This window comes from Myotis myotis, unplaced genomic scaffold (assembly GCF_014108235.1).
Source record: "Myotis myotis isolate mMyoMyo1 unplaced genomic scaffold, mMyoMyo1.p scaffold_m19_p_5, whole genome shotgun sequence".
NCBI lineage: Eukaryota > Metazoa > Chordata > Mammalia > Chiroptera > Vespertilionidae > Myotis > Myotis myotis.
The window spans coordinates 44,115,260-44,140,347 of record NW_023416357.1 but is presented as its reverse complement, the minus strand read 5'-3'; the positions used below and the strand labels follow the sequence as shown (position 1 = coordinate 44,140,347).

Here is a 25,088-nt window from a genome sequence, read left to right as displayed (position 1 = left end):
AAAAAACCCTCCAATCTCGCATCCATCACCCACTGGACTTTACATTAGCAAGAAGTAAACATCTATTGTATTTACACCAGATTGAGGATTTATGTGCTACAACTGCTTGCATCACCTTGGCTACTATAACAGGTTTATGATGGGCAACCAGATTTTCCTGCCTGAAATGACTGACCATCTCAGTCAAAAACAATTCATCCCATTAACCAACTGCTTCCATAAAGGACTGGAACCGACCAACTGTTTGAGTGAACTGGAATTAGGCATATGGAGCCCAAGCAAAGACTGGGAGCAGCTACAGAAAACACAGCGCAACGACATCAGGAGACATGGGAGGCCAGGGCCGCAGGATTCTATCAATGTCTACACTCTAAGTGATGTGTCACTTGGGAAGGAATGAGGAGGCCCTGTCAACTTAAAATGGAAACCTGACTAAATGTGTCATCTATGCAATGTGGCCCACCTAGTTCCTATGAACACCAAAGGCCTACACTAGGTACAATGGCCACATGTGATATTAAAGCCTGAGATAAGTACACCTATCTAGTGGCTAGCAGGCCCTCAGTAAATGTTTGAATGGATGAATGAACGAATAAGCAAGCAAATGAAAGAATGAACTGACATTTGGAGGGAAAGGGAGACACTAGCTCTAAATGCACATTTGTTTATCAAAGTTATGTTGATATCACACACATTCACGTGAAAGGGCAAACCTCACATCAGAATCCTGCCTAGATGACGACTGTTAAATTGAGTACTTTGCAATTAACTGAGTGCTATTATCTTTATTATCTTTATAGCTATCCTGTGAGGCCATGCCTGTTCCTGATACAGAAACTAATTTCAGGTCTCATTTCTGCTCCGTTTTTCTCTGGCTGTAAAACAGGCATTTGTTTAGCATGAGAGAGCAGAACAAGCCAGAGCTCGGTAGACACAGATTGGCTCTTCCATTCTCACTGAGGTGGTCTCTTAAATCCACCCATTTCTCTCCAATACACTAGTCCAAGTAAAAGATCACTTCTCAGACTGCTAAAACAGCCTCCTCCCTCCCCTCCCACATCCACGGCTGTCCCTTTTTCCAGACCATTCTCAACACTGTACCCTGAGAGGTCTTCCTAGAACCCAAATATGTCATGTCATATCTCTGCCTTAATCTCATCAAACACCTGCCATAATCTTAGGTCCAAATCCAGAATCCTTAATTGACCTACAAGTGATTCCTGCTTACCTCTCAAGTCTCACTTCAGAACACCTGTCACTCTCTTCCTCTCGCTCTGAATTTCTTCCAGTGTCTTGGTCACTCCAAATTCTCTAATGTCAGAGCTTTCAAGTGTACTGCTCACTATACCTTAGAGTTTCTTTTCCTCTTTCCTACAACCCACAAGCTCCTAATCACCCTTCCTCTGAGAGGGCTTTCTAGAGCACCAGACCAGACTTAATCCTTTTCCATACCACCCTCTATTTCATAACTCTATTTGCTTCCTCACTGTCTCTTCCACTAGACTGTAAGCTCAGTGAGAACAGGGGTCATATCTTTATTCCCACAGTTCTGGGATCACAATATGTGCTCAATAAATGGTTGCTGAATTCAATTCAACTTCAAAGACTACATATAAAGTAAAGCAAGATGAGGTAAAACATAAATAAATGAAAAATTAAAATTCCTTTGCATAGGATTGTTGTGATAAAATAAGCCACTGTTTTACCCTAACATTTACCCGAAATGCTATACAAATATAAAGTTTTATTTTAATAAACTCACTCCTGAATAAATGAAAGACAACACCAATTGGAATAGACTGAGATGATGCTACAGATGGTATGAGGACAGATAAAGTAATGCCATCTGTGAATGTATAAGACAGCCGACAAAGATAGCTATTCTCTCAAAATTTATAAAGGTTGTCTGAGATATGAAAAGATAAAAGCAAAAAAGGTTAATAAAAATCCAAATCATATTTATGAAGTCCACCAGAACATTTTTTAAACATAGATATAAAACTGAGCAAAGGACCTAAATAGGAATTCTATAAAGTGGACGTTCAGACAGCCAAGAGACGTATGAAAAAATGTTCAAAGTCACTGATCATCAGAGAGATGCAAATTAAAACAACAATGAGGTATTACCTCACACTTGTCAGAATGGCTACCATCAACAAATCAATAAATGACAAGTGCTGGCGAGGATGTGGAAAAAAGGGAACCCTAATACACTGCTGGTGGGGATGCAGACTGGTGCAGCCACTATGGAAGACAGTATGAAGTTTCCTCAAAAAACTAAATATGGAACTGCCATTTGACCCATTGATCCCACTTCTAGGAATATTTCCCAAGAAACCTGAAACACCAATCAGGAAGAATTGTGCCCGATGTTCATAGCAGCACAATTTAAATAGTTAAGATCTGAAAACAGCCCAGTGCCCATCAGTAGATGAGTGGATAAAAAAGCTATGGTACATTTATACTATGAAATACTATGCAGCAGTAAAAACGAAGAATCTCTTACCCTTTGAGATAGCGTGGAGTAACCTGGAGAATATCATGCTAAGTGAAATAAGCCAGTCTGAGAAAGACAAGTATAACATGATCTCACTCATATGTACAATCTAATTAACAAAATAAACTGATGAACAGAGTGGATCCAGAGACTTGGAAGCATGGATCAGACTATGGAATCTCAGAGGGAAGGTGAGGGAGGGTGAGAGGTAATCAACCAAAGACCTTGCATGTACATATACATAACCCATGGACACGGACAATTGTGGTGAAAGCCTGGGGTAGGGGGCGGGGGCCAGGCTGGAGGGGGTTAATGGTGAAAAAAAGGCAACATATGTAATACTTTCAGCAATAAAAATTTTTTTAAAAAAACAAGCAAAAAATAAAGACAAAACTGTAAATTTCTTAGAAAGAGACTGTAAAGGTCGTGTTAAGTTGGTTTGCAATCTGAGAAAATACAAAGGTAGTAGCTTTTATTTTAGCCTAGTGATACCGCAGGCAAAAGCATGCTCACTATGAATCATTCTGGCTTTAACCCAGCCTTCATTTGTTATAGGGAGGTAATAGCTTGGGGGTTAATAAATGGGGTTGAGAAGGCAGGTGACCTAAGTTCAAATCTAGGCTCTACCATTTACCAGTTATTTAGCCCTGCTCTAGTTTCTCTATCTATAAATGAGAATAATAATGTCCTCATATAGAGCTGTTACAAGAATTCAATGAAACAATACATATTAAGCACTTAGCACAGTGCCTGGTACATAATAACTACTCAAAACATGTTAACTGTTATCACCATTTTTATGGTGAACTTTATTGGCTTACAAAATTTGTTTGGTAGATTCCACAAAGAACAGCAGGGGGAGGGGGGAAACAGCACCCAATATATAAGCTTGGTAATAACTATGTGTAGATAACACTTAAGACATTTCATGCAAAAGGTATTTTGAGTAAAGTGAACAACAAGGAAGGATTACACAAGGAAAGCTAGTTCAGGGATCTCCTGTGCTAAATCTGGTAGTAGTGACTTGAAATGAACTAGTTATAAGGGAAATGCAAACCAACACCTTAATGAGAAACTACCTCACTCCTGTTAGAATAGCTATTATCAACAAGGCAAGAGAAAACAAGTGTTGGAGAGGATGTAAAGAAAAAAGAACACTCATACACTGCTGGTGGGAGTGTAAACTAGTACAGCCACTATGGAAAACAGTATGGAGGCTCCTCAAAAAATTAAGAATAGAGTTACCATATGACCCAACAATCCCCCCTTCTGGGTATCTACTAGAAAAATCTGAAAACATGTATTTGTAAAGATATATGTACCCCTATGTTCACGGCATTCTTATTCATGGTGGCCAAGACATGGAAACAACCCAGGTGTCTTTTGGTGGATGACTGGATGAAGATGTGGTACAGATCTATAATGGAATACTACTCAGCCATAAGAAAGGATGAAATATTGCCATTTGTGACAACATGGATGGATCTTGAGAGTATCATGCTCCGTGAAATAAGTCAGACAGAAAAGGACAAGAACCATATGATTTCACTCAGATGTGGGATATAAAATGGAAAGCAACAAATGAACAATCAAATCAAGCAAACAAACTCACAGACACAGATAACAGTACGGTGGTTACCAGAGGGGAAGGGGGATACGGAGAACATGAAGAGGATAAAGGGGATCGATTATATGGTGACGGAAGGAGACTTTTGGTGTTGAGTACACAACGCAATATACAAATGTATATTGTCGCCCTAACACATTTAATTTTTTTAAAACCATGATACATTCTAAACGAATAAAGACACCTGAGTCATTTCATTCCATATGACAAAAACTATGGACTTGAGGTTCTGGGGATGACAAAGATTGTTTTTTACCACCAAAACCCCAAGGGCTAAATGTGGGTGTCACTGGAGTCCTTCACATTTGAAGATGAACTGGGTAATGACATTAGAATTTGTGTGGCTGTCACTGAGAAACTCAGTGCGTGACCTACAGTATTGCCGTTGTAAGGGCATGTGATGGAGTCTGTCTGTACCTCCTGATTGCTATTCATGGAGATGCCTCTATAATTCTAACATAAGGTTATTTAGGGGGAAAGTTAAAATGCAAACTGCTAAGGAGAGGTTGGTTTTGTTGATCTAATTTCTTGCCCTAAAGACAGCTGATATAAAATGAATAAATTAAATTCTGACATTAAGACATTCGTCATGCAATAGGGCTAAACCAACGACATAAGCAGACTACCGACTCCTAGTAGAAACATGAATCATAAACCCTCTCCTAGGGCCTAAGATTCACTACCTGGTCTACCTAGCTTCACCTTTCACATACACGATTTATTCAATGAATAATTACTGAATGCTTAAAAAGTACCAGCTGTAGAAGTAGTGTAAGATGGAGGGTGAAAGTGTGACAGAAGAAGCTGGGAAAGTAAGCAGGGATCTGGTCATGTGAGTAATGCAGACCACATAGGAGCAATGGGAGACAATGGCCAACAATTGAAAGAACAAAACAGCAGTAGCAGAAAGACTGGTTAGAAAGCCATTTCAGTAATCCAGGGGTGATGTTAATGATCTGAACTGGGTAGAGAATGTAAGAATGAAAATAGCTCATAGTTTCAAGAGATATTAAGAATGTAAAATTAGCCCAGCTGGCATGGCTCAGTGGTTGAGCATTAACCTATAAACCAGAAGGTCAGGGCACATGCCTAGGTTGCGGGCTCGATCCCCAGTGGTCAGGGTGGGGGTGTGCTGGAGGCAGCGACTCAATGATTTTCTCTCACCATTGATGTTTCTATCTCCACTCTCCCTCTCCCTTCCTCTCTGAAATCACAACACATAAGAAAGCATAACCTATTTATAAAAACTTATGGAGCTTCATTAAAGCAAAATCCAATCTCAATAATCTAAATGAATTATCTGAATCAGTCAGTAAGTACCGGGCACTAGTATATTCTGCACCAAAGAGGTCATTTTATAGAATAAAAGGTGGTGGGAGTGAAAAATCCTCTGAAACGTGAAACATTTGGTCCTGGATTTACGAATATGAGATTGCCTTGGAAGTTAAAATAAGCTAAAAATGTAAAGATCTTAAGGGAATTTAAGAGAATTCATGGATGACTGGCAAGTAATGGGCTCTTGGAGAACTTTGGAAGACCTGCTTTATATTACTAAGTTCCCTTGTCACCAATTATTTGTTCTATGATCTCACTAAAGAAGAAATCCTGGTCCTAAACTAACATTTGGCTGCCAATGTCAGAGACAGAATGTTAGCCTGGACGAACGGAACCATTGATGTGATATGCATGGCACCTATGTTAGTTTAGCGGGGGAACAAAAAATATATAACTGACCCACCGACTAATCAGCTGAAGATTTTCTCAGAGAATTTGTTTGGAATAGGTTGTAAGTGCCATTAAGATTTAAACGAATTCTTTTAAAATGGACTTTGAAGAATTAGGAAGATGAAAGTTTTAAAATTATGACTTAAAATAAAAAAGGCAAAGGAAAGGTGTTGTGTTTGTTACCGGCTACATAAGTGCCAAGCCAGTTTAAAGTTCACACTTGAAAGCATCAGTGTTCGATGCATGGAGTATTTATTTTCTCCAGCCTTTCTGGGAGAGCAGGATCCCAAGGGACACATGGTCCAGTCGATAAAGAGCATACAACATGGTCTACTGAACTTATCTCAAGTTAATCCTCATTTTAGAAAACAAATTTAATGATAAAAATAAAAATTTTAATTCTCATGCAAACATCTACTAGTGAGTCTGTTTCTGATGAATATTTTAACCAAGCAAATAAAATACTGAAAACTGCCGTGGATGCTTAGGCAGATAGCTTTCCATTACTCAGAATGCAACACCCTTCAGGGGGCTGTCCACACACTGCCCGCGGAAGGCCGTCCTGTCTGCTCTTGCTCCAAAAGGTATCCGCATTGCATTTGAATAATGAACCCACGTAGATACTTCCATTTTCAGAATTCTTCTTTATCTAGTCAGCTTCCCCTGTCTGAAGGTCTTTATGGTCAGGAAGGGAAACTGAAATAACCCACTAAAAGCTGAAGTAATCTGGTAACTATCACCATCAAAACAATTTCTTAAAACTTACTACTAACACTCATAACAGTGTCTGCTATCCTTTTTTCAAGATGACTATTTACCAAGCACAGCATAAGATGGAGCCAACGGTGAGGCCATCATGCAGTTGAAAAGTGACATACACACAAAAAACCTCTAGCACAGTGCTTGGTATGCAATAAAGGTGCCCCTAGTTACCCATTCTACTGTCCTAAACGTCTTATATCTGACCTCTTTCAGAGTACTGACACTAACTTAGCTCAGGTCCTCAGAAGCTCTCCGTAAACTTGGTAACTTGCCCCACCACCACCACTTTGTCCCCTCCTACACACAAGCCCAGCTCTGACCCTGTCACTCCCATGCTCAGAATCACTGGATTAACTTCCTCTAACCAACTCCTCAGCCTAGCCTGCAAAGCCCTCTACAAAAGGCAGCACCTCATCTCTTCAACCCCTTCTTCCCTCCTTACCCCCTTATGCTACTGATGGCCCAAACTAACTGCATAACCCACTTTCCTCAGCATACCCTATGTCTTCCAATCTGCAGGCAGGCTCATTCTTGGGGGCGAGGAAAAAAATCCTCACAATATCAGACAGTCTGTTGCCAGATACAAAATAAAATCTTCTCCAATTTAAAGTTGTGTTCTTACATGTCATAGTAACCTTGTTTTTAAGGAGGCCAACATGCCTTTACTTTCACTACTATATGTAATTTCAGATTAAACACAATCAAAAAATTCCCTTTACCTTAAATTAAGGAGCGGCTGAGTCACCCACTTCTTTAACTTCCGTCTCCCAAATGAAGTTTTAGTATGGTCCAAAACCCAAAATAAACTTCCTTTGCTTTTCATATCAGTCTAAGAAAGATCAGAAAACAAGTTTTATTAACTAGATCATTGTATTTGTACCAAAACTGCTAGTTGATCATGTGCCCTAATTATTCCATGGATCACAATTTTCAATGTTACATATGCCTGGCATAAGTATGGCTCATAACAAGTGTTCATTTAATGTTTGATCAGTGAATATGTGTGTATACATACACACACAAAACACAAACATACACATATATATACATATACAATATACCGAAAGTATTGATATTTTGCACAGAAAAGAGATAGTCTGTGTCGTTTTTGGTTAACTAAGAATAAATTATTCAGAAATCTCTTTTGAAATATATATTTGTCCTAAGCATCTTAAAAATATAATAATACATTTTACTGCCTTGGGAAATACAATTTGCCTTTGGCAATTCAGTAGCTCCCACTGCCTCAGAATTACTGTTCTAAAAACCAGTGCTCTCAAAACAGCACAGAAGGAATAGAAGGTACTGGAGATAGATGTGAACTTGCACTGCCCTCCCAGAATTTACCCTGGAAGGGTTTTATTTTAGTCTGTTTTATTAAATCCTTTGTAAAAGTTTATCTATCTATACTTTTCTATTTCAAAGTTGAGTCATAAAAAAAATTTATAACTAACTAGAGATGATGGTTTATCCTAACCAGGGTTTCATTGTATTACAAAAAATCTATTAATAGGTTAAATCTTGTTTGGAACATAAAATTGCAGTTTTCACCTGAGTGGTTTTATTTTAACTTTTTCCTTTTCTTTCAAATCATCAAGCAGGTACTTACAGAAAACCTCCCTAATGTACTCAGTTGTGTGATTGGCAAAGGTATATTAGGACATGTTCCCTCTCTCAGGGCACTTAAATCCAAGTTTGGGGGAAAAAGGCTCATAACCAGGACCCAATGCCACCTGGCAGGAAGAAACTATAAAAGGTATCACATCAGCTCCCTGGGCCTTAGGAGTGAAAGCAGAGCACAGAGCAGCTTCAGGGTCACGGAGGCTCCTGAGGATGGAGCTGGGCACTGGCCCACGGACGAGGCTGGTCCAGAGCAGCAACAGCACCACCCTCTGAGACAAGAGCCGGACTGGCCCGCCTGCAGCAAAGGGTCCCCAGAAGAGGACAGTGGAGGGAATCAGGTTCCAGGTACCTGGCCTCACTGGAGAAGCAGGCTGAGGAGAGAGAGGGGTGAGCAAACACAGTCCTGTTACACCTCTGCTCTCCCTGACACTGGCCCCTCCTCATTGCCCCTGTCCTTGCTGAAGTGCAAAGACACGCAGATGTTCATTCTCAGCTTCTGTTATACAAGAGCTCAAGTCTTGACAATGAAAGGATTTTAAAAGGGTATTTTGGTTACAGATGATTTTTGCCTTTGGAATGTGATTTTCAGAACTGACTCCACAGTAGTAGGACTGGAACAGGGAGGATGTGGCAGAATAAGGACAACTTGGAATACTGGGGCTGTGTGTGCAGACTCTGACTGAGCTCTTCTTCATCCAAGAAATGTCCTTTTATTCCTACTACTGCTTTCCTATCATGGGATGTATACAGAGTTGATGAGAAAGACTTGTGGGAAAGATTCTCACTTCTGGATAAATGAAATGAATGACAAAATAAAAGTGTTATTGAATGGAAAGTGTTATCTGGTATACACAGATAGTTTGGAAGCGGGAGAAACTAGATTAAAAAATCTAGTTAGTAATATACAAATCCAGGAGTCAGGAGAATAAATGTGGTATTTACTATAATTCACAACAGTAATCAATGCTTCTGAAGAGCTTTATACCTTTGACTCAGATTGTTCAGTCTCCACTACTTACTCAAACGACTTGAAACTTCTTATTTCTATGACTTTGTTATGATAACATTAATTTTATAATATAACATCTCACACTACCAAGTGCCAATTTAATAATAATGAAAGCAATCATTTCAATGGCTCCATTATCTTCCTAATTCATCAATAAATGGCAAATAAATGATGAAAATTTGTAAAGGGAATTATTACGCATCTTACAGTCTAATTGAATATCACAGTAACTTGTTTTATATGCTGCATAATAAAATAAAACTGCAAACATTTCAAGAAAAAGTTAAATGTAGAAAAATATAATTAAGCAGACAAAAAATCTTCATATGAATTTTCAAAGATGTTCTTCCAAATATTTGATACAGAAATTATCTGAATTAGCATGTTACTTCAATCATTAAAACGGACATCTCTATAGCTTACTAAGTAACCCCACAGAAGTATTTCTTATACTGTATTTAATTCTCCAAAAAGCAGTGCTACAGTAATCAACTAATAAATAGATAACAGGACAGGCAGAGCGGTCAGTTGAAGACAATATTGTTGTTTTCATCTGTATTCCTAAGAATATTACCTTATTCCAAAATGCTACCTTATTCCAAATTTTGTTTTTTCAAAACCATTTGAAACAACTAGCCCTTATGTTTACCTGACCTGATTCTGTAGGATTTCAAGATTCCTTAATGTTGTTCCATTAATTGTCATAAATTCCATTGCACCTGACAACTGTTTAAATTTCCTGTAAAAGAACGAAATATGAACCATGATGTAAGTGCATAAAGAACTAATGTAAGCACTAGAAATATTCCAGTGATAATATGACAAAAGTTAGCTCTAATCAAACCAAAGGAGCTAAAATAATATTTACTGGTATATTGTCTCCCATTGATGCTGGTGTCATTAAATAGGTTGATGGCAAAATGAGGACAGTTGCTCTCAAACCAAACACAAGAACAAGGAAGGAAAGTAAGTGTTACAAACAATTTTTTAATATATTCCCAGAAATAGAACCAAACATAGTCTTGTATCATTGGCAGAGCATGTGGTGGTGTGATATTTTCAGGAAACAACTAAGCAATTAGCTTTAAAAATATGTCAAGATAGTTAAAAACATCCTTCTTATTCTTTAGCATGAGATCATCTTGATAAACCCTTGAACAGGTTTTAATCAACATTCTGATATGTGCAACAAATGTCATTTACTCTCTAATTAACAATGCACATTAATGTGGCTGTTTTAATAGAGTATAAAATTGAAAAAAGTAGCAGAAAATATTTCCTTAAGCTCAAAGAATTCATATTCTCCGACGTACATGTAACTACTTCAAACTAGGTTAAAATTAAAAGTTCAATAAATTTCAAATAGACTTGAGTACTGAGTTGCGATATGATTAATAAATGTATGCACAATTCCAATTTTGTCCTTATTAGTCTTTCATGTTAAAAAGTATACTAATCAATGCATTACTGATACAGGATTCAATGTCCTTTATAAGCCAGTCAGTCCTTAGACGTTTCTGTCAATAGCACTTACAGATTTGATGGCTAAAAGGCAAGAAACATCATGGCAAGGTCACTAAACTATTTGGAGGGAGAGCATGAGTGTTTCCATCATAGCTGTAATAAGATTTAAACAAAACCCAGTTTCCCAAGCCAGTTATGGAAACAAGCCCTCATCCAGAAATCTAGAGCCTAAAATCAAAGCCAGCATTCATTGCAAGATGCCTCCACTTCTAGATGACTCCTCAACTAAAGCTCCAGAGCCCTGAAAAAGAAATAACTTACTGCACATTAGGAATGTTGCCTAGTAACTGAACGCTGTCCTTTGGCAGGGTAATTTACCTGCGACAGATTTGACCTAGCTTCCAAAGAACGGTAACTTGTTAATCATGTTTAGAGGGAAGCAACTCCAACACTGATTGATACCAGACGTATGTAGCCCTTTCTCGCCTTCAGATAGCAGTTGGTCATTCAATAATGTAATTACAGCAACTTATGCTCTTGGGCTACCCTCATTAATAGATTTTTGGCCTGCCTCTGTGACTCAGAGGTTGAGGATCAACCCATTAACCAGGAGGTCACAGTTCGATTTCCAGTCAGGACACATGCCCGGGTTGCAGGCTCAATCCCCAGTGGGGGGCATGCAGGAGGCAGCCGATCAATGATTCTCTCTCATCAGTGATTTTCTATCTCTTTCTCCCTCACCCTTCTTTTCTGAAATTCATAAAAATATAAAACATAGATCTTAGCTCCTTGGAGGCAAGGTTTATTGATATCACACAATTTGCAGCACCTGCAGGGCGTAGCAGAAAGTAGATGCTCAACCAATATCTGCCATCTTCCTATAGGGAAGCCAGTGTGGGTTTGTTTTCCTTTGCTCAGAAATGTCTGTGAACGCCCAAGGTCAGTAATAAAATGTAAAACATTTTCGGGGAGAAACAATTAGGCAGTGGTTGGCTGTGAAGCTGACAGGTGTTAATACAGCTTCCTGGTCAAAAATCCAAGTTGCAAGAGCTAATAGGCTAGACTCAGAGTTGGTATCTAATCAGTGCCCATGTGTTTAGATATGTCATTCCCTGTTCACAAAAGTTGGGTTTAATCTACACAAGTTAACACTTGCACACCTTAATCAGACAGAGACGGTGCTTAGCTGGCATGAGAGAAAGACTAATCAAGAACCCATAATCCATCAGCCTTTCCTGAAAACTCTTGGCAAGCTGCCTTTATCCCCCATTAACATCGGAGGTGTAAAATAAAATAAGTGGCATTTAAGATGTGTGGACTGTCCAGAAATACTGTCTGTTCAGTTGCCTTCACCTTCACAAGAACTTGTACACCCAACAGTCCATATCCTGAAGAATGGTGTCTTAGGTGTAAGATCCCGAAAGCATCCCGCTCACCAATCATCTGAGGGTTTTGTCACCTAACACCAACTAAAACTGAAATCCTGCTCCTCCTATGCCTCAACTGAACCTTTGAAGCAAGAACATTGAGAAGACCCAGATTAGAATTTCAAATGCTCATAGAAGAGTTTGCATGACTGCGTTTGTACCTGCTTGCTAAAAAGTATCTGTATGTGTGGCAGAATTTTGTTGGGACTAACATGCAACCTGGTAGAGAAAGGGTTGGGGAGGAGGCTTAGATCCCTCACCTACATATAATTACTGGGCCTCCTAATATCTACAATATCAAAAAGAACCCAGTAACTGTGAACCAAACTGATTTAAGTTAGCTCTTTTTACTGTGCTTCACAGATTTGCATACACAGTATCACAAATTGAAGGCAAGATCCTTCACCAGCAAAATGATTACGGCTCACTTTAAAATAATACTTGCTGCCCTAGCCTGTTTGGCTCAGTGGACAGAGTGTCGGCCTGCGGACTGAAGAGCTGTGGGTTCGATTCCGGTCAAGGGCACATCCTGGGTTGTGGGCTTGATTCCTCGTAGGGGATGTGCAGGAGGCAGCCTATCAATGATTCTCTCTCATCACTGATGTTTCTATCTCTCTCTCCCTCTCCCCTCCTCTCTGAAATCAATAAAGATATATATTTAAAATACTTGTTTTACTGCAGTGGTTTGGAACCAAAACCACAGTATCTCTAAGGTCTGCCTATACAGGTTCTTTTTCACCTAACAGTGTTAATGAGCTGTGCATATGGGTTTTTTGTTGGTTTTAGTTTTGGTTTTTGCCATTAGTGAACAAGTCATCTAGACCTCCAAGTAGACGTTGGGAGAAGCAGAGTTTCTTTAAACTGACATCTGCATTGATTTTTAATAAAAGATCAACTACTGGACATTAAACTAAAATGACCCTATGGAACAATAATTATCAAGCAATTATAAGAACCAATTTTGCTGTTGGTTCTCCCAAATGTTTGGTTGATAATATGTTCTGGAGGTGGGGAAAATTTTCCTTATGTCAGTGCTATTTCCACTGGAAATTGTATATACTTTTGAACTAAGGGTTGAATCTGCCAGCATCCTTAGGAATTCAACGGTATATGATCCTGCTCTGAAATACTAAAAAAATAAAATAAAATAAAAAATCTGAATTATTTATCCTTTTCGAAGAAGCTAAATTTCATCTGCTTTGAAATGAATCTCATAAATAATGCCTGGCTAGAGTTCATGCTGTGTGAACCTGGATAGAAATATTATAAGTAACATAGAAACATATTTCATTAATATTTAAGACAACAAAAATACAAAGGATGCTTTTGTTTCCTCAAGTTTTAAAATGAAAGGAAATATACTTGCTTCTAACTTGCCACAGAAATTTTAAGACACTATATCATTACAAAACTACTTAAAAAAATTTTTCTGAATTAGACAGAGGCAGTAAAGGTACAGACTTATCTGAAAGATCAACCCCCTTCAAAGATCCTATTTAAATATTATTTAAAAATGGAAACAAAGAAAAAAATCTGTCATGTTACATATTAAATCAATAGTGGAAAGTAGTTCCCTATGTAGAGTTTTTAGAGGTCATACATTTACCATTTGCCTAATTTTTGTATGGTTAATTTAATTATTATAAATTTAATTTTATAAAATTATTACAAATTTTCATTCTTATAAATTTTATTCTATTACAAAATTTGTTTTATTTTAGATTCGCTTCTACTTGATTTGCAATTAAACAAAATGAATATCTTTGCATTCCTAAATGCTTCCAATAAGCATATTAGACAGGCAAATAAAAAGAAAGATGTGTAACAGTTCCCAAATGACTGCTAGGTTCAATGGCTCACTAGAAGGATGCACAGGACTCAACATATATTCATTCGGCTCTGATTTATTACAGTGAAAGGACATAAAGCAAAACTTGCTCTATCTAATAAAGCCTCACTTAACCCATCCTTAAGAACAATTCCTAAAATGGTTTATTTTCCTCCAACAGCCTTTGTAAATACACAACGACCTTTAAGTAAATGTATATCAAGATTGTAATGAAATATGCAGCAACCTTTGTGAAAGCATTTGCAAAATAACACAACTAAGTCCCCCAATCACATGGCTCCTAAAGTAAATATAATCATACCTGATGCTGCTGAGCTTTTAAAGCAATAGGACTGAATTTTAAATAAGAATGAGAACATGCACGTTTTTCCAAAATAATCCCTTTGAGAGGCTACATTTTTCCCCCCAAGATATAAGAACTGTGGAATTACACTTTGGGAATTACATTCAGAGCCAATTCACATGCCACCCATAAAACATCATCACTCCCAGTTCATTTTTAAGCAAAAAAATGGTACCAGTTTGATCTTTATTCATTAATCTTGGCTCCCAAGGACATTTTTTGCAATTTCTAATCAAATCCATGCTCACAGGATAAAGAATTCCTTCCTTCTCTCTTTTTCATTAATCCTGTATTTACTGACTGCCTACTAAGTGCTGGACATATGCTGGGTGATATACAATGTGAAGGCTTAAATTGTGGACCTCTTTATATCTTTCTTTTGCATCTATGGAAATGAGAGGAAGGGATTACCCAAGAGGCAGATGAGCCACATACTAAGTCCTCAGCAGATCCAGTTCCCTGACCACTCCCCAACATCACCACCCGAGATAAGTTTAGCTGCACTCAATCTATTAAGTCAGGTAATTTTAAAATAAGCTATTTTAATTTCAGTACAAATAAACATTTTATGTTTTAGTGTTTAGTATTATTTTTACTTTGAATTACATATGAGGAGGGCACAATAATGTTTTCAGATCCAAATTCATCTACTTCTAAACACAGGAGAGCCTGATTTTAGAAAAAGTCAGTTTTCTTATTTCAATAGTAATACTTCATTGCCGGGTGATGTAGGAACAGAAACAAATCTTTTTGTTTTTTGGCTTTTATCTAGTTTTTTGTTTTTTTTTTCAATTACAATTTACATTCAATATCATGGTGTATTAGTTTCAGGTGTACAGCATAGTGGTTAGACAATCATATACTTTACAGAGTGTTCCCCCCTGATATTTTCAGTACTCCACTGGTAATGGGAAAGCTACTAGTCACTAGTTCTACCTCAGTTAGGGGCTCCCTAACGGGAACAAGTCAAATGGTCGATAGCTTGTCATCCTTTCCTTATGGGATCCAACACCATCAAGCGTACAGAGTGATCTCTGCAATGCTTCCTATTATTGGACCCTAAAGTGGAACCCAGGAGGTAGAATGCCAGGCTGCTATTTTTTTTAATAAAACACTTCAGCCACACTACTACATATATAGATCAATATTGTACCCAGATTAAAAAATCAACATCAAGCAGAACTTCCCTGTGCCATTTCCCCACCGACCTGTATGGTTTCCCCTCCAGCCCCACTCCTCTGAATTTGTTGTTGCTCATTCCCATGCATGTCTTTCTACCTTCTCAATGTATGTATGCATTCTACTATTGTTTCACATGTTCCCAACTTCACATAATGATCTGAACTGTGTGCCCTTCAGCAATTTGACTTTTGGCTCAATATAATGCTAATAAAAAATATTTTAGTATTGTTACATGAAACTCTAGTCCGTTCATTTTCATTGCTGTATAGCATTACAGTGCAAGAATATAACACAATGAACCCACACTCCTGTTGATGGACATTTAGGCTGCTTTTCAACAGGACAAAACTATTTCCAGAGAAATGGTATTCTGTTCTTCCTAAATAACACATACTAGAACACACACCAAAAAAAGACATTACAAAAGAGAGTGAATTTCTTCCACTCTCTCCAGCAAACTCAAACCAGCACCACCTCTTTGTTCCTCAATTCATACTCAGCCATTTTACTAAGATCGCTCCTATCTGTCCACCCACCTCTGCAGGGCAGAAAGTAATTTCCTTACCCAGGATCAATATGACGAAGGGTAATTCTTTACAGAGTCAAAGACAAGGGTCCAGTGAAGGTGGAACACAGGAAGGCAAGAAAATTATCCCCCTACCTTTTTTTATTCCACTGGTTTTTAAACTAGTATTTTTCTAGAATGTCACTTGACAGCTTTTAAATCTCTGAACTCTACAAAATTAATCACTTTTTAAAAAGCTGTCTATGGCCCTGGCCAGTGTTTCCAAATGGTTAGAGTGTCGGCCCACAAAATGAAGGTTCCCAAGTTCGATTCCTGGTCAAGGGCATGTACCTGGGTTGCAGGTTTGATCCTCAGCTTGTGCAGGAGGCAACCAATCGATGTGTCTCTCTCATATGAATGTCTCTCTCTCTCTCTCTCTCTCTCTCCCCCCCCCCCTCCCTTCTACTCTCTCTAAAAAGCAATGAAAAACATTTCCTCAGGTAAGGATTAAAAATTAAAAACAAAATTTAAAAAAAAGCTGTTTGTTAGAAGCTATCCTCTTTGTCTCCAACTTAATGACCTATGAAATAAGAATTGAAACCAAGAATAAGAAAGGCAATGAAATTTTATGAATGTTTTTTAATACCACTTCTTAATTCCACTTATTACTATTTGCCAATTAACTTTGCTTTAGAATAAAGCACCATTTTGTAGTCAAAACTCTACTACATTAAATAGCTATTATGAATACAAACTGATGGAATTATTAAAGATTCTATCACTGTTTTTTATATCAGTTAATATCTTTAGTATTCTTAGGAACAATACCACATAGTTCATCCGTGCCCTCAAACAGAGTGTTCTAGCAATAGCAAGTAAAATTCTCCGAGAATAGTATTTACCGAATTCAAGAGATGTTGTTAATATAAGCCCTCCCCTTTTTAATTTTTGCGGAATCACTTACATGGGTTTGGAAAGCACCTTTGCCAAGTTGAACTCTTTGAGGTATCTTATTATGGCCGCCAAAGAGCAAACCACAGGCTTCTCCAGGAGAGCGGCACTGGAAAGACTCTGAGAACCTAAAAGCAATATACACCTTCGTTAGAATTATTATTCACCATCATTTTAAAAATTTAAGTTAAATACAATTTAGTTTATAGTCATTGAAATAATAGTTTAGAGATTATCTCCTTAAAATGACCTCTGGAAAAATGCAGATGATTACAAATACCCACAGCATGGGAAAAGGGCATTGTCTGATGGTGGAACAAGCCTTTTTGTAAAGCAATAGAGCAACTTTTTCAAAATGTAAAATGCTCATCTCCTTTGACTCAGTAATACTCCAAAATGCATGTCCAAGATGTGGAAACAAGGAAGTGAGTTGGAAAATCTTTTGTAATAGCAAAAAACTAGAGACAACCTAACCGAATGCCACTAGAGTAACAGTTAAATAAATTGTGGTAAGTCTAGATTATTACACACCTACTAATAGGAATGAATCACTGCTACCTGTACTGATATAAAAAAAAAACAAACAACAACAACAAAAAAACACACAACTATCCACAACATATTGCCAAGTGAGAGGAAAAACAGCTGAATGGCCATTCTCATCTCTCAGCAAGAATCCGGCCTCTCAGCTCCTCTCTGTGCCCTATAGGGTATTCTTAACAGAACACAGCCAAAAGAACCCTTTTTAAAATGTACCTCAACTCATCAGACTACTTTACTTAAAAGTCCTCCAACATCCCCCAACTCACTGAGTGAAAAACCTCAAGTCCTTAAGTCTGTAAGGTCCTACACACCTTGCCTCCCATCTCCTCTTTAACTCTGAGCTCCCCTCTTAACATTCTTCCCCTTAGTTACTTTGTTCCAACACCCAGGCTCCCTGCTATTCCTTAAACATACCAGGCACTTAAGATATGCAACTCTGTTCCTTCACATGTCCATATGGCTTTCTCCCTTAACTCCTCCAATCTTTGTTAACAACTTTGTTCAAGGGCCATGTCCTCAGTGAAGCCTTCCTTCACCACCCTGTGTAAAAGTTCACCCTCGGGGACGAAGAAGTATAGATTGGCAGAAGTATACAAAACAGTCACGGGGATGTAACATACAGCTTAAGGAATACAGTCAGTAAAATTGTAATAACTATATATGGTGTCTAACATATATACACATGAAACTAATATACTATCGAATGTCATCTTAATTGAAAAATAAAAAAACAAAAAGGTTCACCCCTTCCCTGCCTTATACTTGTGCTATACACATGAAACTAATATACTATCAAATGGCATCTTAATTGAAAACTAACAAAAAACAAAAATGTTCACCCCCTTCCCTGCCTTACTTTCTTCATAGCACTTACTTTCTTCAAATGCACTAACTTATTTTATTGTACATCTCCCCCCATTAGAATGTAAGCTCCAGAGGGTGGGGATTTTTGTCTATTTTATTCCTTACTGAATGCACTATGCCTCACATAATAGGCATTCAATAAAAATCAGATGAAAGAATAAGTTCAAGTTACTTAAACAAATATACACAATTATGTATGTACTCGAGGCCCAGTGCACGAATTTGTGCACAGGTGGGGTTCCTTGGCCTGGCTGGTGATCAGGGCTGACTGGGGCAGTCTCACCCAATCCAGATTGGGGCTGATTGGGGCCGGCTGATTGGGGCAGTCTCACCCAATCCAGATTGGGGCTGATTGGGGCCGGCTGGGGGTAGGGACTGTGGGAGGTTGGCCAGCCAGAGGGAGGGACTGCAGGAAGTTGGACGGCCACAGGAGGTTGGCTGTGGGAGCGCACTGACCACCAAGGGGCAGCTCCTGCATTGAGCATCTGCCCCCTGGTGGTCAGTGTGCATCAAAGTGACCAGTTGACCGGTCATTCGGTCGACCAGTTGTAACAGTCGCGTAGGCATATATATATATATATATAGAGAGAGAGAGAGAGAGAGAGAGAGAGAGATAGAGAGAGAGAGAGAGAGAGAGAGAGAGAGAGAGAGAGATGTTTATGTATATATATGAGGATTTATACATAAGATTCATAAGGATTTGAGAAGGGACTTTTACTTTTTTCTTTAAACACAAATATATTTTGACTTTTCTTAGACATTTATTACTTTTAGAAATAATAAAAATATTACAATATATCTTCCATAAATCAGTAATATACAATATCTTATTAATTTCAACTATAGCTTTGTATAAAAATAAGGTGTAAATAAAGAGTTAAAGCCCTTTCCCCTTCTGAGAATTTCATCTTCTTTTAACTTTCTAGCTCTGTTTCCCAGGAAACCGGATAAAGATGAAATGCCAGTGTGTTATGAAGTAGCACTGCATATGGTGAAAATGACCTGAAATCAGTAAACTGCATCTGGACTAGGAGGAATTATGAATACCTAATTCCAGAAAATTGACCTTCCCTGAGAGTACACTGACTCTTTGAACTTGGTATGTCCTTTGTACAAATTCCAGCAAGGGAATTGGGTTCCTGCAGGACATGGGGCGTTTGAACCAGGCAGACCCTGCACCCACCTATTAAGAGTCTCCTTTCCTTTCAGCTGAGCTGTCACTAGCAACAAGGGGAAATGTAAGCACCAATGGCTCTGTGAACTGCTACAGAGACCACTGAGGAATACTCCCACCAAGGGGAGAACATGTGCCTGGCCCACAAGCCAGGTATTCTGTCCTCTATCCTTCTAGGTGATCTGATGCCGAGATGGCTTATGGTAGTCTTGTGACTTAGTCTTGTCTTTAGTTGAGCATAAGATGATGATCTCTTGGTGATATCTCAGACAGTTGTCATAAATGGGTTACACTCGCAGACATTCAATTCAATTTGGCCAAGTCACCATGAGATTAAAGGGATGGGGAGAGAAATGCTCACAAGACATTGATAACTGGGAGGGAGCTGGGGAGGCTGATCAATCTATGGACTAAAGGAGAAAGCTGTGCAGCCTGTGATAAGAGATAAAAAAGGACCTTAACTAAGCTGCACTGACAGGAATGAGGGGTCCAGACCAAAGCAAGCACTGATACCGGCTGAGGAAAAGTGAATTAGACAAATAATGGTTAACTAACATATTCAGACCCTGTCATTAATGTGAATTAGACAAATAATGGTTACCTAACATATTCGGACCTTGTCATTAATGTTCTGGTATTTAAATTACAGTAATCAACCTTTTGAAATGCTACCCTTTATCAAGAGATTTATCCAAACATTCTATAAAACTGCAAAAAAAATAATGGGCCATCTTTTAAGAGGAACAAGAAGGAAAGCTGGTCACTAAGTAACTCCTTACACTCCAATGAATATGTCAAAAACATTAAATTACTAAATGGTCATAACTACAAAAGAAGAACTATAGTAGTGTTTTTGATGAGTGTAAGAACCATAAAATCTTCCCTCTACTTCTTCCAATTATGTATTGGTAACTACTTAGTTTTCATTACATTGAAAGTCAAACTTGAACCTTTACCCAAACCTCAACTCAGTTAAATTTGAGGACATATGGCTAACATGTTTATAATCTTTACCTTTGATGTCAATTATATCTTTTACACAAAACTCTGTAAACACCTGGGAAGCATGGCTGTATTCAAAATACATGTTATCCATCCTTTCTACTCGAATTCTGTCATCCCGCACCCTGAAAGAAAAAAATGAAAATTTCAAAGATAATTTTCCATAATCTTGAACTGTGTGTATTTAGGCCTTGGCCTGACTAAAAAAAAAAAAAAAAAAAAAAAAAAAAAAAAAGACCCATTCCTTATTCTCTCCCAAATTAAAAAAAAAAAAAAAAAAAGAAAAGATCTAAAGTTTCCTGGTTAAAAAGTTCCATTTCATAAAATGTAATTATTCCTTTTACTACTGGTATACACCTAGCACACAATGAGTACTTATATATTTTTTTATCAAGAACTCACTGAAATTAAGGTCAATTACTTTAATAAATACAAAAGGGGACCTTTTCTTCAATTCTATTTACTACAGTGTTATCATTAGCATACATGAGCCTATCAATTTTATATGTAGTAACTATGCTGAATGCTAATTGATTTTTGTATTGTCTTTGTATGCATTAATATCACCTGTAAAGATATAAAACTGTTTGGAGCTGGTCGGCCCGAGGTCCAGGCGAGCGGGTGGGCGCGGCGGGCTCGGCAGGCACCTGGGGGAGGTGGGAACGGGGCTGGAGTAGGCCACGGAGGGCAGAGGGGGTGGAGAGGGAAGCGTGAGGGGGCCGAGGGGACCGGGAGGGGGCGGAGGGCGAGGGCGGGGGGATGGTGAGGGGACGCGCGGCGCGGAGGCGGGCGGCGGGAGGGCGCTGTGGGGCCGCCGGCGCGGGGGCTGCGGTGGGAAAAGCCTGACGAAGGTCTTTAGCCCTAGAGACACATGAATGCCAGCCCATGAACTTTTTTGAGTTTTGAAATAATGTTTTGGCCCCCCAAAAGGGAAAAAACGATTGCAGTTACTACATCTACCAGATTTAATGTAGGATGTGGGTTCATTAATGTATTTTATATAACTTGGGGCGTGTATGGGTGTTTAGGGCTCTCGGAGGTCTTGAAACGGCCTGGACTTAGGAGGAGCGTGTGTTGGGCTGGAGGTGAGGGGCGGAGTCGGGGCAGCTTTGCCTCGGAGGGGTCCCCAGCGCAGATGGCACCGGGGCCGGAGTAGCTGTGTTCTCCTTTACACGGGAGTGCCAGGGGATGCCCAGGGGATGCCAGGGGAAGGGTGTGGTTAGGGAGAACGGGGCTGGTTACGGAGAAAGTGGACGAGGACTAACTTGGAGGGGTTTCTGGGAGGAAGGATCTGAAAGGGCAGGTGAACGGGAGGTGCGTGGGTAGTTCCGCAGCTCTGGATTTCGAGGGCAGGACAAGACAAAATGCCCACTGTGTGCCAATAGCATCACACCCCATCCCAAGTTGTGACAGCCCACATGTCTCTAGACATTGTTAAATGTCGCTGAGGAAAATGGGGCTATAGGATATAACCCATTGTCTTTATTTATTTATTTAAACCCATTGCCTTTAACCTGACTTTTAAGATCCTTCATTATCTGTTCGCAATCTACCTTTCCTAGAATTTGACTGAATCTGAAAGAATCACCAAATGCAGAAATTCTTTCTTTAGTTTCCTTCATAGATTATTACCTAGTCTTCTTGGACACTTTCAGAGATGGAAAAGATTTTGAATCTTAATTTTTTCCAGAAAGTTCTTATATCTATGATGTCTTCCTGCTTAAAATTCACATTTGTTCAGTCTAGTTGTAAAAGAAAAATTCTAATCCTTTTTCCATTTGTGAACACGTGTGATATTAAAAATTATAGTCATATTTCTCTCATTTCTTGAAATGTTTCAGCCCCTGTTCTTTTAGCTTTATCTATGTAACATACTTTACAGATTGTCAGAACTTTTTGCTCTCCTCTGAACAATATCAAGCCTGATAATGTCCTACTTAAAATGTACTGCCTAGCTCGGCAGGTATTGCTCAGTGGTTGAGCATCGACCTAGGAACCAAGAGGTCACGGCTCAATTCCTGGTTTTGGGGTTGATCCCCGGTGGGGAGCGTGCAGGAAGCAGCTGATGGATGATGTTTCTCCCACATCGATGTTTATATCTACCCCTCTGTAAAATCAATGAATACATATTTTAAAATGTACTACCCAGAACTGAACACAGCATTCTGGATGTAGATCACACTATAAGCATATAACATATGCATGCTTGTCCATCTTCCTTGACTCTGAGCTTGAAGGCAAGAACCAAGTTTTAGTCACTATCTTTGTCTTAGGTATAGTCATCTTTGTGTTACTAGCACAGTGCCTGAAAATTTGATGGAGTGCAACTCTTTTACCTTTGGGAGCAGATATAGTACACTCTTGCCTTAGAGTGACTTTGTAATGAACCAAACCTATCCTATATAAAAAAAAAAAGCCTAATATGCAAATTGTCTCCTCAACCAGGAGTTTGACCAGGGAGCAGGGCCGGGAAGGGAGGCCTTCCAGGCCGGCAATAGCAGGCGGCCAGGGAAGGGAGGTGCCCCAGCCAGTAGCCACTAGGAACCCTACCTGTGTACAAATTTTGTGCATTGGGCCTCTAGTATATTATAGAAAAGCGTTCTTAGGCCATACAAAAACAGGTGGCAGACTAGAATTGGGCTCACAAGCAGTCATTTGCCAACCCCAATCTAGACTAATCCTTCTGTGATTGATTTTTTAAGTCTGAGTAGATAGGCTTTTACTTTTATCCTTATAATATCTTATTGATTGCAACCCATCTTTCTAGCTTGCTCAGATCTTTTTGTGTGCTGATTCTGTCATCTGGCATATTAGCCAATTTGTGTCATCTGCAAATTGATAAGCATACTTTTTTCATCCTTAATAAAAATATTGAATGGGGATAAGGATAGAGGTCTTCCACAGAAGTATTATTTTGTTCTGTTAATCATCATTCTTTTAGTATAGCCATTCAGAGTCATAAATATCTACCTAAAGTACCACCTGTCAGCCAACCCACATTTCTCCATCTGTTCCATAGGATATCTTGAGAAGCTTTATCTGAAGTTTTGTTGAAATGTTCAGAAAATATTCCTAATTGGTAGTGACTCCATTAAACAAATGTATAGGTATGGTGTAACTTTTGTGACCTAAAGTTACTTCTGCTTCCTATTTTACTACATTCTTATTTACCTTTTCAAAGCCATAATTTTAATAATGAAATTTAATAATTTTGTTGAGAATTAACATCCAAGTTCATCAATCTATTATTTTTAGGAATTCACAATCTTCTCAAACTAAGGGTTAATATTTATCTAATACCAGTCCTCTGGTACCAGTAGTAATAAAAGCAAAAAAAAAGAAAAAAAAAAAAACTGTTTGTCTCTCCTTTATAATATCTACTAGGGGCCCAATGCATGAATTCGTGCACCTTGAAAGGAACTGTGGGCTGCAAAGCTGCATGGGCACAGGGGCGAATCTTGGCCCATCCTCTGCGCCCCTACCCGGCCCCTCCTGCTGTGCACCCCCGACCCCCACCACCCCCTGTCTGCTGGCAGCCCCACTCCCGCCACTGCCGCTCCCACGTGCTGACAGTGCCAGCCCTATTTGCACCCACAGCAGGTCCAAGTGGGGACGGCACTGGCAGTGGGTGCAAGCAGGGCCGTCACCAGCAGCAGGTGCAAGAGGCGGCTGCTGGCCCCAATCACCCCTCAGGAGCAGGGGGAGGTGGAGAAGCCCTAAGGGGCAATTGGGACCAGCAGCTGCCACTCGCACCCACTGACAGTGCCGAGTGATCTGGGCTGGCACCAGCACTGGCAGCAGGTGCAAGCGGGGCCGATGCCAGCAGCAGGTGCAAGCACTGGGCAGGACCATGGCGCACAGGAACAAAGAATTTTCAGTAACCACCAGAGGCTGGCCCCAATGACAGTGACCGGAGCCCTGCCTTGGTCTGGTGTCCCCGCTCACCTGCTCCACCATCCCACCACGGCCAATGCCCGCCATGTTCTGCGCTCTGCCACCTGCTGCCGACGCCTGCCATGTTCTGCGTGCACCCCCTGGTGATCAGTGCACATCATAGCGACAGGTTGTCCAGTTGTTCTGCCATTTGGTCTATTTGCATATTAGGATTTTATATATATAGATTCTTCATTTCTTTTTCCTACCTCATTACACTATTGGCTAAGAAGTCCAGGGCTGTGTTGAACAAAAGTAATGCTAACAGGCATCCTTTGTCTTCTTACTGACACTAATGGGGAAAAGTTTCCACTCCTAAGTATAATGTTTGCTGTAGGTTTGGAGATTAATGACTTAGCCTAAGGTTTGGTAAAATTCCCAGTTAGAGTAAAAAATAAAATCTTAGTATAAAGGGTTGTTGACTCTTACCTAATGTTCTATCTATATGTGTTAAAATGATCATGTGGTTTCTCTCACTTAATTTCTTAACATATTATTCATATTTTCTGATGCTGAATGACTCATGGTTTCCTGGGATATAATATCCTTGCCATGTTGTTCCATGTTGCTCAAATAAAGTTATAAACTTGATTTCTTAGTTTTTAATT

General features: G+C 39.2%; 1 protein-coding gene across 2 annotated transcripts in view; it reads right to left on the bottom strand.

Annotated features, from left to right (window-relative positions):
* The window catches only part of MSH3 (mutS homolog 3), a 128,171-nt gene that overhangs the window by 67,116 nt on the left and 35,967 nt on the right, over nt 1-25,088 (bottom strand). For both annotated transcript variants that reach the window (XR_004967549.1, XM_036309189.1), the window contains exons 9-12: nt 20,560-20,672; nt 16,978-17,092; nt 9,898-9,982; nt 7,331-7,440 (exon numbers count right to left, since the gene is read on the bottom strand). Coding sequence is in view for 1 of the 2 variants with exons in the window: in XM_036309189.1 (XP_036165082.1) it covers nt 7,331-7,440; nt 9,898-9,982; nt 16,978-17,092; nt 20,560-20,672 (423 nt within the window). In the remaining variant the exon portion in view is untranslated. The remainder of the gene's footprint in view (nt 1-7,330; nt 7,441-9,897; nt 9,983-16,977; nt 17,093-20,559; nt 20,673-25,088) is intronic.